The 16,623-nt window shown below is 36.9% G+C and overlaps 1 protein-coding gene across 7 annotated transcripts in view; it reads left to right on the forward strand.

Moving 5' to 3' along the window:
* The window catches only part of LOC129461840 (coiled-coil domain-containing protein 138), an 80,165-nt gene that overhangs the window by 39,251 nt on the left and 24,291 nt on the right, over window positions 1-16,623 (forward strand). For 6 of the 7 annotated variants that reach the window (XR_010115419.1, XM_063616678.1, XM_063616677.1 and 3 more), the window contains 2 exons: window positions 7,252-7,368; window positions 15,066-15,255. Coding sequence is in view for 6 of the 7 variants with exons in the window: in XM_063616678.1 (XP_063472748.1) it covers window positions 7,252-7,368; window positions 15,066-15,255 (307 nt within the window). In the remaining variant the exon portion in view is untranslated. The remainder of the gene's footprint in view (window positions 1-7,251; window positions 7,369-15,065; window positions 15,256-16,623) is intronic. The other variant, XM_063616679.1, reaches the window with a different exon arrangement.

Below are 16,623 nucleotides of genomic sequence, written 5' to 3' on the forward strand. Positions count from 1 at the left end.
ACCAGGCTGATCTTGATCTTCTGACTTCAGGTGATCCACCCTCCTCGGCCTCCCAAAGTGCTGGGATTACAAGCGTGAGCCACCACACCCGGCTTTTTTTCTCTTTTGAAATGGAGTCTCACTCTGTCGTCCAGGCTGGAGTGCAGTGCTGCAATCTCAGCTCCCTGCAACCTCCGCCTCCTGGGTTCAAGCAGTTCTCCTGCCTCAGCCTCCCGAGTAGCTGGGATTACAGGTGTACACCACCACACCTGGCTAATTTTTATATTAGTAGAGATGGGGTTTCACCAGGTTGGCCTGGCTGGTCTCAAACTCCTGACCTCAAGTGATCGGCCTGCCTGAGCCTCCCAAAGTGCTGAGATTACAGGCATGACCCACCACACCTGGCCAGAATTTGTATTTCTTTTTTTTTTTTTTTTTTTGAGACAGAGTTTCACTCTTGTTGCCCAGGCTGGAGTTCAATGGTGTGATCTCGGCTTACCACAACCTCTGCCTCCCAAGTTCAAGTGATTCTCCTGCCTCAGCCTCCCAAGTAGCTGGGATTACAGGCATGCGCCACCACCCCCAGCTAATTTTGTATTTTTAGTAGAGATGGGGTTTCTCTGTGTTGGTCAGGCTGGTCTGGAACTCCTGACCCCGAATTTGTATTTCTAACAGGTTCCCAAGTGATGCTCTTCCTGTAGTTTTAGGGACCACAATTTGAGAACCACTGGTATAGATAAATTATATCCAAAGATAAGAAAATATATGGAAAAGCCTTGTAGAAGTGACTGCTAAAAGTTAAGCTTTGAAGGATGGTAGGTATTTGTGAGACAGACACCTAGTAGTTGAAGGAGGAGACACAAGCTACCTTAGTCATGACATGTATCTATTACAGGGTATGGGTGAGGTATGATATGAGGAAAGTTGCAGTGAGCTGGAAGTGGAGTCACCTGCTGTTCTAGAACTCTGCTGGCAAGTTTGAATGTCATCCCACAGATAAGAGGGAGACAGGAAATGGTTTTAAGCAAGGGATCTATATTTTACCATGGAGAAACCTTAAATGCACATTGCTAAGTGAAAGAAGCCAGCCTGAAAAGGCTACATACTATATGATTCCAACTATAATGACATTTTGGAAAAAGCAAAAACTGGAGTAAAAAGATCAGTAGCTGCCAGGGTTTCTGAGAAAGAGGAGAGGAGCACAGACAATGTTTAGGACAGTGAAATTATTTCCTGTGATATATGGTAGATACATGTCATTATATGTTGTCAAAATCTGTAGACTATACAACAGAGTGAATCCTAATGTAAACTATAGACTTTAGTTAATCTTAGTATGTCAGTGTTAACAATTGTAACAAATGTACCACACTAGTAAAGATGTTAATAATGGAAGGTACTGGCAGGTGGGAGTAGGACAGGGGGCATGTAAGCATTCTTAACTTCCTACTCAATACACTCAGAAACCTAGAACTCCTCTTTAAAAACAAGGTCTGTTAGTTTAAAAGTAAATAGGAAGTAGAGATAGAGTAGGCAAGTTTTCAAAGAGCTTGGCAGGAACCTCAAAGAAGACAATGCCAGATGAATTTAGTGAAGTCTGGTTTTTCTTAAGCTATGGGAATGTTTATAGTCCATGACAAAGGTCAGCAAACCTTTTCTGTAAAAGGACAAATGATAAATATTTTAGGTTTTGCAGGCCAAAAAGCAAAGTGAAAGATACCAGTACTTACATAATAAGAAACGAAACAAATTTTCACAAATTTTTTTGTTGACAAAATCAAAATTTAATGTGGAGTAAACTTTTTTTTTTTTTTTTTTTTGAGACGGAATCTTGCTTTGTTGCCCAGGCTGGAGTGCAATGGTGTGATCTCGGCTCACTGCAAGCTCTGCCTCCCGGGTTCATGCCATTCTCCTGCCTCAGCCTCCCGAGTAGCTGGGACTACAGGCGCCTGCCACCACGCCTGGCTAATTTTTTTTTTTTTTTTTGTATTTTTAGTAGAGACGGGGTTTCACTGTGTTAGCCAGGATGGTCTCGATCTCCTGATCTCATGATCTGCCCGCCTCGGCCTCCCAAAGTGCTGGGATTACAGGCGTGAGCCACCGCACCCAGCCAATGTAGAGTAAACTTTTTGCAGTAGATCGAATAATAAGGAAACTAGAATTTGGGGGTATCATTTTACTTAATTGGGGTTCCAAGTGTTTCCTGTCATCAGAATCAATTGCATGTTTTTATCTGTTAATGCTGATCTGTAATGAGAGTTTACATATTTCATCATCTTCAAAAATTTTTTTTTTTTTTTTTTTTTGAGACAGAGTCTCGCTCTGTCACACGAGCTGGAGTGCAGTGGCGTGATCTCGGCTCGCTGCAACCTCTGCCTCCCGAGTTCAAGCAATTCTCTTGCCTCAGCCTCCCAAGTAGCTGGGATTACAGGTGCCCACCACTCCCAGCTAATTTTTGCATTTTTAGTAGAGACAGACAGGGCTTTTACCATGTTGGCCAGGCTGGTATTGAACTGCTGACCTTAGGTGATCCACGCGCCTTGGCCTCCCAAAGTGCTGGGATTACAGGCATGAGCCACTATGCCTGGCCTGAAAATGTCTTTTTATACACTAAGTATTGTCAAATAATTGACATCAATCCATGAGCATATGATTTTGTTTCACTATGGTAAAATATGCATAGCTTAATATTCATCATTTTAGCCATTTATAAATGTACAATTTAGTGGGATTAAGTATATTTGCAATGCTGTACAACCATCATCACTATCAATTTCAAGAATTTTTCATCATCTGAAACAATTCTGTACCCATTTAACAATATCTTCCCATTCCTCCCTCCCCTATAGACCCTGGTAGTCTCTCGTCTACTTTCTATCTTTATGAATTTGCCTATTCTAAGTATCTCATATAAGTGGGACCGCAGACAGGCATATGACTTTGTCACTTGAAAAGCATTTACAGAATTCTATTTGATTCTTCTCTTCATATTTCTTTTTGTATATCACTGTATTGGAGATTAATCACTTCCAATTGAAGGTCAGTTGGCAGCTCCTCAATTGCAGTCAAATGGATCTTGAAATATGCAGATTGTTTTGCACTTGCATTGGGATTCAAGTAATGCTGCTAGAACTGTAGTTTGGAGTCAGAAAACATATCTGCTGCAAATCTGTTGGAATGGAGATCTCATCTCTTTTTAAAATATCTGACAACAAAGGAAGTTTATGCAGCTTAACATTATGATTCAAACAGTTGTTGAAGTGACTACTGTAGTGTAAGTTTCATATATAAGCACTGTTTTGATTTGTAATTTCAGGTTGACTCTAGTAAGAAAAATGAACAATGTGCAGCAAAAGGTAATTTCCAAAACTGTTCAATGATTGAGTGCTGTTCTTATTCAGAAAATGTTCATCTCAGCTGTGAGCTCAAAAATTAAAAAAAAATTCACTGCCATGTGTTAGGGCCAGTAAGGATATTAATCCTCTATTTCTAATAAAAAAATTCATGGAACTGTTGATGGTTAAGTCCCCCAGAGCAAATGAAATTTACCACTGGTAACAGCGATATGATAACACGTGATATATTCAAATATTTTTCAAAGTATTGGCTTACAGATAGTATAATGAATAACCATAGTTAAATACCTTACATATCACAAGATTTGTAAGTCTATTCAAGTAAGTCTTTTTCTGGTCCACCCATATAATTTCTCAAACTGTGATGAAAACATAAAAAATTTATTATCTTAATAATTTTTAAATATACAGTTCATTAGTATATTCACATTGTCCTTCAACAGCCCTCCAGAAATATTTTATCTTGCAAAACTAAAACTCAGTACCCATTGTCTTTGTTTTGTGCTGTTACAACAGAGTATCTGAGACTGGGCAATCTGTAAACAACAGAAATTTATTTCTCACAGTTCTGGCAGCTGGACGTCCAAGCATCTGATAGGGGCTTTCTTGCTGCATCCTCACATGGCACAGGGCAGAAGAGCAAAAACAGGATGAACGTTGTGTGCCCACCGGGTGGAAGAGCAGGAGAAAGGGAGCCCAGTCCCACAGGCCTTTATTATAATGCCGTTAATCCGTTCATTAGGGCAGAGCTCTCCTGATGTAAACACTTCCCAATAGATCCCCACCTCTCAACACTGATGATTTGGGCATTAAGTTTCCAAAACATAAATTTTGAGGAACATATTCAAACCATAGCGCTTATTAAATAACAACTCCCCATTTCACCTACCCCCGCTCCTGATGACCACCATTCAATTTTCTGCTTCAATGAATTTGGCATTAGATTTCTCATATGGGTGGAATCATAATAGTATTTGCCTTTTTGTGACTGGCTTATTTCAGTTAGCATAATATCCATACGGTTTGTCCATGTTGTAGCATGTGACAGGATTTCCTTTTTAAGGTGGAACAATATTTGTTTATGCATGAATACCACGTATTGCTTATCTGTTCATTCATTGATGGATATTTGGGCAGGTACCATCTCATGGCTATTGTAAATAGTGCTGATATGAATATGGGCTTGCAAATATCCCTTCAAGATCCTGTTTTCAATCCCTTTGGACATATACCCAGAAGTGGGATTGCTAGATCATTTGATAGTTCTATTTTCAATTTTTGAAGAACTACTATACTGTTCACCATAGTAAATTAATGCTGTAGGGATTTTGGTAGAGATTACATTGAATCTGTAGATCTCTTTGGGTAGCATGGACACCTTGCTAATACCAAGTTTTCTAACCCATGAACATGAAATTTCATTCTATTTATTTGTGTCTTTTAATTTTTTTATCACTGTTTTGTGGTTTTTAGTGTGTAAGTTTTTTACCTCCTTGCTTAGATTTATTCCTAAGTATTTTTATTCATTTTGATGCTATTTGTAAGTGGAACTGTTTTCCTAATTTCCTGTTTGGATTGTTCATTGTTAGTTTATGGAAACACAACTGATTTTTGAGTATTGATTTTGTATTCAGCAACTTTGCTGAATTTATGTATTCTAACTTTTTTTTTAATTGTGGAATCTTTAGGACTTTTGACCTAAGGATTGACATAAGGTCATGCCATCTGAGAAGAGAGATGATTTTACTTCTTCTCCAATTTGGATACTTTTTATTTCTTTTTCTTGCTCAGTTTCACTGGCTGGTACTATGGTGAACAGAAGTGGTGAGGGTGTGCATCCTTGTCTTGTTCCTGATTTTGGAGGAAAGGCTTTCATTCTTTTACCTTCATAGTGTAATCTGTGGGCTTTTTATATATAGCCTTTATTATATCGAGGTAGTTTCCTTCTATTAAGTTTGTTGAGTATTTTTATCGTGAAAGGGCATTGAATCTTGTTCAGTGCTTTTTCTTTGTCAGTTGAAATAATCGTGTGGGTTTTGTCCTTCATTTTGTTAAAATGGTGTATTACACCAGTTTTTAAAAATGTTGAACCGTCCTTGCATTGCAAGAATAAATCTCACTTAGTCATGGTGTATAATCCCTTTTAATATACAGCCATGCACTGCATAATGATGTTTAAGACAATGGTAGACCGTATATATGATGGTGGTCCCATAATATTATAATGGAGCAAAGAAAAAAGAATATAAAAAGAAAACATTATAATGGAGCTGAAAATTTCCTGTCACTTTGTGACATCATAGCTGTCATAATATTGTAGCAAAACACATTACTCACATGTTTATGGTGATGCTGATGTAAACAAACCTGTGCTGCCGGTTACGTAAAAGAATAGCACACACAGTTATGTACAGTATATAATACTTGATCATAAACAACCATGTTACTGGTTTATGTATTTACTATTTATTGTTATTTTAGAGTGTATCTCTGTCATTAACTGATGCATGTCTTTATTAAAAAGTTGGGGGGAGAAGTTTATATAAAATTTTACTGAGATTATGACTGTAAGAGAATATATGGCTACCAAATTTTATTCCATAAAAATACTATTTAGACATTTCTCAACTTATGAGGTGTCTATAATTTTTTCGATTTTTTTTTTTTTTTTTTAAGACACCAGAGTGGTCAGATGGTAGGAAGACAGGAGTCAAGGGGAAAGCACTGGGCAGACCCTTTATTGTGGTTTCCACATGAAAGGCAATGCAGGGCAGGCTGAATAAATAGGATTGGCTAGTTTGAATAATTTTGGCGGTACTAAGCTCTAGGGGTGGTCCCTAGTGACTCTGGTAAGATTACGGCAGAGAATATTACCTGCTGGGATACAAGGGCCAGACAGAAGGGGTCTGGCTCTGAATTGGTTAATTTGTCTGTCAGAGGCATACTCTAGGCTGAGCACTTTGCTGTATCTAATAATTGGCTGGTCCAGGGAGGGGCAATCTCTCCCCAACTGGAAAGGTTTTTTAAGATGTCAAAACATCATAATATACGGAAAATTTTACAAAATACATATAAGTATATACACACAATATACTCATAATCATTAGTCTGGAGAATCTTTATACAGTTGACATAACCATTTTCCTGATTGCTATACAATTACTTCCAGATTTTTACTCTTATAAACAGTGTAGCAATAAATATCTTTGTACATGGCTTTTGGAGGGATCTTCTTAAATCAATTTTCTTAGGCTGGTATCTCAGAAGTGGGAATATTCTGTTAGAGCTTTAGAATATATCTTTATGGTCCTGAAATCATTTAGCAAAATGATGTACTTTTGAAGCAAAGTTCATAGACATCCTTAAACAGTTAAATATTTTAATAAATTAGCATATTAAGATATGCATGCAATGTAGACATATAAAAAAGTAAATATTCTCCAGTTTCTGAAATCCAGCATTTTAAAAAATCCTTTCATATATCTTTTTCAGTATAAATTTATATAGATATAGTTTATATAAATAAGATTTTTATTCCATTTGCTTCCTTGTAAACATCTTTTTTCACTCCAGAATATGCCATGGCAATAAATATAAATCTAGGTTATCATTTTTAATGGTTACATATATACTGTAAATTTATTTAATCATTTGAGGTTCATAGAGTGTCTTTGTGTAGGTTAATCTCCTTAAACTAGATGTGCTGTTATTGCTGGATGAAAGAAAATGCACATATAAAAACTAAAATACATATTGCCAAATTGTATTGCATATAGTTTTAAAATGAAGGTTTTTTGTTGGAGAACTCTTTGTTTTGTTTTGTTTTTAAAGATAATTTTTGAAAATTGTGGTAATTGATTTCAGACATTTAAAAATACTGTGCCTTTATATTTATTTTCCATCATTTTATCTTTAGCTTTTGCCTCTGATGACAGAGCAGCTACAGTGGATGCCATTTGTGAATATCAAACTTCACAAGCCTTTTGTAAAATGTATATATTGGTCCCTAAGGCAGCTAGATGCTGGAGCACAGGTAATTGGTTAATAGGAATTTATCTATAAGTAATACTCCACCTAATATTACCTCTTGATCTTGTTTCACAATATCTGTTTTGAATATATTCTCTGTATTTCAGAATAATCTTCCCTATCTATGTCTTGCGGGGATTTTGATATGAATTGTGTTAAACCTGTATATCAATTTGAGAATAATTGACGTCTTTCCTTTGTTGAGTCTTACAATTTATGAACATAAAATGTCTGTCCACTTATTTAGAACTTTGATTTATCAGTGTTGTACAGTTTTCAGCGTAAAATTGCTGCGTTCTTGTTTACATTTTTGGCTGAGTATTTAAATTTTTTTTTTTTTTTTTTTTTTTTTTTTTTTGAGACGGAGTCTCGCTCTGTCACCCAGGTTGGAGTGCAGTGGCGCGATCTTGGCTCACTGCAAGCTCTGCCTCCCGGTTTCACGCCATTCTTCTGCCTCAGCCTCTCTGAGTAGCTGGGACTACAGGCACCTGCCACCACGTCCGGCTAATTTTTTGTGTTTTTAGTAGAGACAGCGTTTTACCGTGGTCTCGATCTCCTGACCTTGTGATCCGCCCGCCTCGGCCTCCCAAAGTGCTAGGGTTACAAGTGTGAGCCACCGCGCCCGGCCGAGTATTTAAATTTTTTGAGCAATTTTAATTGGTATTGTCTTTTTACTGTTGATATTTACATGCTCATTGATAATGTATAGAAGTAAAATTGTTTTTTGTTTATTTTGTATCCTGTAACCCTGACCTTACTAGTTTTAGGAGTTTTCTTGAAGGTTCCTCAGGATTTTTACATAGAAAATCATGTTATCTGCAGATGAAGACAGTGTTGTGTTTTTTTTTTTCTTTTTGATATGTATGCCTTTAATTTCCTTTCCCAACCTCACTGCGTTAGCTAGAGTTTCTAGCAGTGTGTCGAATATGATGGTGAGAGTAGTCATCCTTGCCTTGTTTCTCCTCTTAGGAGGAAAATTCATTCTGCCATTACTAAGTATAATATTAGCTGTAGTATTTTCATAGATACTTTCAATCAAGTTCCCCTGTATTCCTATTTTTCTGAGTTTTTTAAAAATCATGAATCATGTTGAATTTTTTTAGATACTTTTTCTGCATTGATTGATACATGATCTTTTTCATCTTTAACTTGTTAATATGAATTACATTGACTTTGAATTATTAAATTAGTCATGCCTCTCTGAAATAAAACCCACTTGGTTGTGGGGTTTAATTCTTTTTATATGTTTTTATATTAGCAAATTCTATTTGCTAATATTTTGTTAAGGACTTTTGTTTCTATATTCATGAGAGATATTTGTCTATAGTTTTGAACTCTCTGGTTTTGTATCAGGGCAATATTAGGTTCATAAAATGAATTGGGAAGGGTCTTATCCTTTATATTTTCTGGAAGAAATTATGTAGACTAAGTGTTCATTCTTCTTTAAACATTTGGTAGAATTCTCCAGTGAAACTATGTGGATGAGATTTCTTTTGGGGGAGGTTTTAAATTATGAATTTAAGTTCTTTAATAGTTACAGGGCTGTTCTAGTTATGTAATTCATACTGATGATTTGTAGTAGTTTGTGCTTTTTAAGGAACTGAACCATTCAAATGTATGCAAATTTATGTGTGTAGAGTTTTTCATAGTATTATCTTATCCTTTTGATGTCTTCAGTATCTGTAGTGGTAGCCTTATTTCCTTCTTGATATGGATAATTTGTGTTTTCTTTCTTTACTTCGCCTTTTTTGCTAGAAGTTTCTCCGTTTCTCCATTTTATTGATCTTTCAAAGGATCATCTCTTTGTTTCATTTATGTTTTTCTTTTTCTTTTTTTTTTTGAAACAGAGCCTCACTCACTCTCTTACCTAGGCTGGAGTTCACTGGCGCAGTCTCGGCTCATTGCAACCTCCGCCTCCCAGGCTCAAGTGATTCTCTTGCGTCAGCCTCCCAAGTAGCTGGGATTACAGATGCCCACCACCACACCTGGCTAATTTTTGTGTGTGTGTTTTTTTTTTTTTTTTTAGTAGAGATGGGGTTTCACCATGTTGACCTCAAGCGATCTGCCCACCTCGGCCTCCCAAAGTACTGGGATTACAGGTATGAGCCACCGTGTCTGGCTCAACCCTTGAATTCTTTAGAAGTTTGTTGTGTTTCTGTTATTCTGTTTTTCTAGTTTAGTTGTATTGTTGAGGTTGTTTTATGGCTGAGAATATGTATTCTGTTGTTTGGTAGAGTGTTGCATAAATGTCAATTTGATCCTGTTGGTTGATGGTGTTTGTGAGTTGTTTTATATCCTTGCGGATACTTTGTCCTGTTCTATCAAGTGTGGAGAGATAGATGAATGTTGAAGTCTCCAGCTATAATTGTAGATTTATATGTTACAACCTTCATCTGTTTTGCCTCACATATTTTGTAACTGTGTTCTTGTAAATTTAGGATTATGTCTTGGTGGATTCGCCCTTTCTTTCATTTTATAATGTCCTTCTCTATCTCTGATCATTTGCATTGCCTCTGAAATCTCTATCTGATACTAATATAGAGATTTCTGGCTTCCTTTGATTCATGTTCTAATAATATATCTTTTCCCAGTCTTTTTCTTTTGACCTGCTTATATTATATCTAGAATGAGTTTTTTTAAAAATAAATAGCATATAGCTGGATTTAGAAAAAATAAACTTTGTCAAGCTCTGTGTTTAATTGGTGTTTTAGGCCATTTACATGTAATGTACTTATCAATGTTAGGGCTTAAGCTGTAACTTTATTTTTTTAACTACAGTGGGTGGTTCTTTTTGTTTCTCTTTTTCATTTCTTTGGTTCATTTTTCTGCTTTCTTATGGGTTACTTGAACATTTTTTAGAATTTTATTTTCCTCTATCTATAGTGTATTGAGTGTATCTCTTTGTCTAACTTTTCTAATCGTTCTTGTTATTACATTTGTTTTAATTTAGGATCTTTAAGATAGAGAGTACCCCTCCAATGATTAGAAGTCATAGAAGTTGGAAGTCAAGGGTTTTTCTTGTTTGTTTGTTTTTGAGACAGAGTCTCACTCTGTTGCTCAGGCAGGAGTGCAGTGGTGATCATAGATCACTGCAGCCTGCAGCCCCTGGGCTCAAGCAATCCTCCTGCCTCAGCCTCCTATGTAGCTAGGATTACAGACGTTCGCCACCACACATAGCTAATTAAAAAAATTTTTTTTTTTTTTTTTCTGGTAGAGGCAGTGTCTTGCTTTGTTGCCCAGGCTGGTCTCTAACTCTTGGCCTCAAGTGATCCTCCTGCCTTGGCTTCCCAAATTGTTGGAATTACAGACGTGAGCCAGCCCATCTGGCTGAAATAAAGAATTTATTACTTTTAGGTCCTGGGAGTTACATGGCAAACCTGGAGTCCACATACTTGGAAGTCAGGAAACACAGGCAGGGAGAGAGAGTGAGAGAGAGAGAAAGGGACCTGTGGGCAAGTGCCCTTATTGGAGTCCAGGATGTTACCCATACAGGTTTTTCACAGAGTGTTTTGTTTGTTGAGTTTAAAGCAAGCAGGCATGAGTTCTAAGAGGTAGTCACTGTGGCATATTCACACAGTCCATAGTGAGGTGTGAGGGTCTGTGAGACAAGTTGTGTGGGCTGCATCTAGCTATCCCATAGGGAAGTGGTCATCAGGGAGGAGTTGTCTAAGGCAGGTATCTGGATCAAACATATTTAGGAACTGGGGATTTAGAACTGGAAACGGTGTTAAAAGTGACTGATCCCTGCTTCTAGGGTGAAAAAGTCCAACTTATATATAAAATGAATGCCAGGGCAACATAAAATTATAAGCATTCACTACAACATTATGTATAACTTATTCATTCTGTTGGTATTGTCATTTTACCGGTTTGAATAAAGCACAAACTTTACTTCCCTTTTTATCCCTTAACCTTTTCTATATACGCTTAGAACCACATTAGAGAATGTTACCATTTTTGCTTCAGCCATCAAACAGAATTTATAAAACTCAAGAAGAGAAGGAAAGTTTATTGTATTTACCCATATTTTTGTTTGCTATGTTCTTCTCTCCTTCCAGATGTGCCACAGTTCCCTCTTTGATTATATCCTATCTATCTGTTTAGAGGACTTCTTTATCTGTTCTTTGGAGTAGTTTTTTTTCTTTTTCTTTTGAGACAGGGTCTTGCTCTGCTGCCCAGGCTAGACTGCAGTGGCACGATCTTGGCTCACTGCAACCTCCATCTCCTGGGTTAAAACCATGCTCCTGCCTCACCCTCCCAAGTAGCTGGGATTACAGGTGCCCACCACCATGCCCGTCTACTTTTTGTATTTTTAGTTGAGATGGGGTTTTGCCATGTTGGCCAGGCTGGTCTCAAACTCCTGACCTCAAGTGATCCACCTGCCGCAGCCTCCCAAAGTGCTGGGATTATAGGCATAAGCCACCGCATCTGGCCTAGAGTAGGTTTGCTGATGACACAAACTCTTAGTTTTTCTTAACATATTTTTATTTCCTTTCAATTCCTGAAGGATATTTTCACCGGCTATCAGATTCTAGGGTGACAATTCTTTACTTTCAGTACTTGAAAAATGTGCCAATTCTTTCTGCCCTCCATGGTCTGATAAGAAATCTGTCATTTGAGTTATTTTCCTCATATATGTAAGGTCTCATTTCTCTCACACACATTTGTCTTTAGTGTTTATAAGTTTGACTATGGTGGGTCTTGGTGTCGATCTCTTTATTTTAGCATGTTTGGTGTTTGTTTAGTTTCTTCAGTCTCTGGGCACGTTTTTTGCCAAGTCCAGGAAGTTTTCAGTCATTATTTCTTCAAGTTCATGTTTTGTGTATGTGTGTATGTGTTTCTTTTTTTTTTTGGAGACAATCTTGCTCTGTTGCCCAGGCTAGAGTGCAGTGGCACAATCACACCTTACTGCAGCCTCACCCTCCTGGGCTCAAGCTGGGACCACAGTCATGTACTACCTTACCTGGTTAATTTTTTTTGTTTTGTAGAGATAGGGTCTCCCTATGTTGCCCAGGCTGGTCTTGAACTCCTAGGCTCAAGCGATCTTCCATCTTGGCCTCCTAAAGTGCCGGGAGTGCAACTGTGAGCCACCGCCCCCAGTTTCTTCAAGTGCTTTTTCAGCCCTACCTGATTTTTCCTTTCTTGGATTCTAATGACGTGATTTTAGATGTTTTGTTATTCCTTGAAGTTCTGGTTGTTGTTGTTTTTGTTATTTTTCTAGATTGTTTGCAGTTGTTCAGGTTGGGTGTTTTCTGTTGTTTTATTTTCCAGTTATTCTTTCCTCCATCCTCTCCATTCTGTTATTGAGACTGTTATTGTATTTCCAGTTCTGAAATATTCACTTGGTTCTTTTTCTATGTCTTCTTTGGTAAGGCTTTCTATGTCTTCAGTGAGATTTTCTAAAAGCATATGCAGGTGTTCCTTTTGTCATGACTACTTTAGAATCTTTGTCAGACAATTCTAACATTCTGTCCTGTCGGTGTTGGCAGCTATTGATTGTCTTTTCTTCATTCAGTCTGAAATCTTTCTGGTCCTTGGAATGATGGGTGATTTTAAATTGAAAACTAGACATTTTGGGTCTAGATTTGTTTCAGCAAAAGTTTTAGCATCCTTAGGTGAAGCTTCAGCAACAATCCAGAGTGCTATTTTTGGATTTTTTTTCTCTTTTCCTTCAATTAAAGGCAAATACTATCCACATTTTTTTTTTTTTTTTTTTTGAAACAGAGTCTTGCTCTGTCATCCAGGCTGGAGAGCAGTGGCATGATCTCGGCTCACTGCAACCTCCGACTCCCAGGTTCAAGCAATTCTCCTGCCTCACACTCCTGAATAGCTGGGATTACAGGTGTGCGCCACCACGCCCAGTTAATTTTTGTATTTTTAGTAGAGATGGGGTTTCACCATGTTGGCCAGAATGGTCTTGATCTGCTGACTTTGTGATCCGCTCGCCTTGGCTTCCCAAAGTGCTGGGATTACAGGCGTGAGCCACTGCGCCCGGCCCACATTTTTTTTTTTCAAGTTTATTTTTTCATTATAAAAGTATAGTAGTAAAGCATTAGAGATAATTTTAAAAACAAAAAAAATTTACCTTAATCCTGTCATTTAACACACTTATTGTAAGTAGAGTTTTGAACATTTTTTTCTATATTTTACACAAAGGTTTAAAAACACATGTATTTTTTTTTCTAATAATATAAAAATTGTACTGACAATATATTTAAATTAGATTGCACTGCTTGTGTGTCTGACCATTCAACCATTTGGCCTTTGTCACCTGCAAAACCTCAATAGATTTATTTTTAATTTTAGATGCAGAAATTTAAAAGCTAAAACTTACCCACATTGCAGGATCAATACTGAGTTAGGAACCAGTTGGTCACAAATTTCCATGCAGATAGGGGAAACTGCTATAAAAACTCAGTCACATGAGATTGGAGAATTGGGTCATAATAAAGGAAATTTTAAGTTTTTAACCAAATCTGGGTTAATTAAGCATTCTGATCTGCAACAGTTTGAAATGCTTTCCTTTCATTTGATTTTTTTTTTTTTTTTTTGAGATGGAGTCTCACTCTGTCACCCAGGCTGGAGTGCAGTGGTGTGATCTCAGCTCACTGCAAGCTCCGCCTGCCATGTTCACACCATTCTCCTACCTCAGCCTCCCAAGTAGCTGGGACTACAGGCACCCGCCACCACGCCCGGCTAATTTTTTGTATTTTTAGTAGAGACAGGGTTTCACCGTGTTAGCCAGGATGGTCTCGATCTCCTGACCTCATGATCTGCCCGCCTCGGCCTCCCAAAGTGTTGGGATTACAGGCGTGAGCCACCGCTCCCAGCCTCATTTTATTCTTAATAGATAAATCAAATACCATTAGATCATATATTATTTTAGAGGTAGTTTCATGTTACTATTTCTATTTTGCCCATTTTTTTTTGTTTTATTCTCCATGAGAATTATCTATGATTCTAACCCAGTATTTTACTGTTTTGAAATTGCTAAAAGTTTTTGGAGTCGCTATTACTTTTGTAGTCAGAGTTAGCTGAAGGGACTGAGGCTCTAGATAATCATTTCATAAGCGAACACAGAAAGATGTGCCTGATAAGCTGGTTTTCATTGATGGTGGAGCAATCAGCAACTGAGAGAGTAGGTAGTCCACCTCTATTCCCTTGATATTTCTCTGGGTCAGAAATATAACATGATCTTATGTTCTTACACCTTTTAGAAAAATATACAGTCATACTTAAATAATTTTTTAAGTTGATAAAATTGTCACTTTCCAATTTTACATATTTTCAACTTTAGCCACAGATTCACTTACTTTTAATACATATATTTGATTTAATATTTAAAATAGTTATTGGCCAGGCACAGTGGCTCATGATCCTGTAATCCCAGCATTTTGGGAGGCCACGGTAGGAGGATCACTTGAGCCCAAGAGTTCGAGACCAGCCACAGCAACTTAGACCCATCTCTACCAAAAAAAAAAAAAAAAAACTTGGGTGTGATAGTGAGTACCTGTAGTCCCAGCTTCTTGGGAGGCTGAGGTAGGAGGATTGCTTGAGCCCAGGAGTTTGAGGCTGCAGTGAGCCATGATTACACTACTGCACTCCAACCTGGGCAACAGAGCAAGACTGTGTCTCCAAAAAAAAAAAAAGATACATTCTGAACATGAATAAATATACTAAGATTATACATATTTTTAACAGCACTCGACTATGACATCAACATTGAGGAGATTGGGTGAAGACATTTTTAAAGGAGTGGTAACTAAAGGAATTCAGGATAGTTCACAGCATTCTGTGGAGAATAAACCAAAGACAGCTGCTTTCTTTAAGAGCTCCAATTTGCCATTGAGATTTTTATCAACCTTAATTGTTCTCAAAACAGTCACTCAAGGTAAGCTTTCAATTGTACTTATGGTTAATTTTGAGAAACAGTAGAGAATATCATATATTAAAGCAATTCTTTTATCAGATACGTTGTACATTTTCAGAATGAGGTTTTGAATTGTTTTATAATGGTTACACATTATAAAAAGCTACTTTTATTTGCTGAATTTGAGAAATTGAAGTCATTAGTTGGATTGTTGCCTCCTCCCAAGAGGCCTTTGATAGTCTTAGGTCATATTGCCATAACAACCTTTGCCTACATCTATTTGTATTTGTCACATCAAATTGAAATTGCTAGTTAGTTAATTATTTTCCACTAGTGAATGGGTTGGCAAACTAGTCCATGGGCAAAATCTGGCCTACCACCTGTTTTGTAAATGAAGTTTTCTCCCACAACCATGCTCATTTGTTGTATATTATCTATGACTCTTTGCCCTACAGTGACAGAGTTGAGTAGTTGGCAGCAGAGACTGTATGGCCCCCAAAGCCTATAATACTGTCATCTGGCCCTTTACAGAAAATGTTTTTCAGTGCTTGCACTAGCTTGTAAGTTTCCTGAAGAAAAAACTTGTTTGTAATGACCCTGCACCTAGTGTAGTCCTTCATATAGAATAGTGAATAAGGAAATGGATGAATTAGAAATCCTTCAAAGTTGGCCCTAATTAATATGTGTTTAATATTTAGCTATAACAGGTTATATTATTAAATGTGGTAATTTTTGTTAAAGTGAGTTATGCCAGTGTAGTCAGGCAATAAATATACCATCTTTCTGTCTTCCCTGTTTGTTAAATTATATGACTCAGATTGTTATTTTTATTAATGGGCAATGACTGTCATTTAATTTGACTTCTTTCTTTGAACTATATTTTATTTAGTTACTCCCAGTGGTATGGAATTGATGAAAAAGTAAAAAAGCATATAACTGCCTTCTTAATTATTTTGCCACCTTATGGTTATGGTTCTCAAAATTACAATAGACTAGGTGGTTAGTGTGTGAAAGGTCACTTACGAGAAGCAGGGATTAGCTCAAAATAAAGTTCACCACAGGCCTATCTCCGAATCTTAAAAAAAAATGCACACACACTTACATACCCACAGGTAAATAGATTCTAAATAAGAATTTTAGCTGACAGACCATAGCCACACATTAAAGCATATATTCACTAAAGATCAAATAATGTGAGTATCAAGAATTTGAAGCCAATTTAATATAAGAAAAATTATTAATCATTTATCGTTTAACTAAGATGTTTGAAATAATATATCAACATACATTATTATATCATTTAATAACATATAATGTTCATTTCTGATAATATGCTAAAAAAGGCAAAAATGCAATAAGGGATATTTATGTGAAATAGAAGGGAATTAG

Source organism: Symphalangus syndactylus, chromosome 14 (assembly GCF_028878055.3).
Source record: "Symphalangus syndactylus isolate Jambi chromosome 14, NHGRI_mSymSyn1-v2.1_pri, whole genome shotgun sequence".
Lineage (NCBI taxonomy): Eukaryota > Metazoa > Chordata > Mammalia > Primates > Hylobatidae > Symphalangus > Symphalangus syndactylus.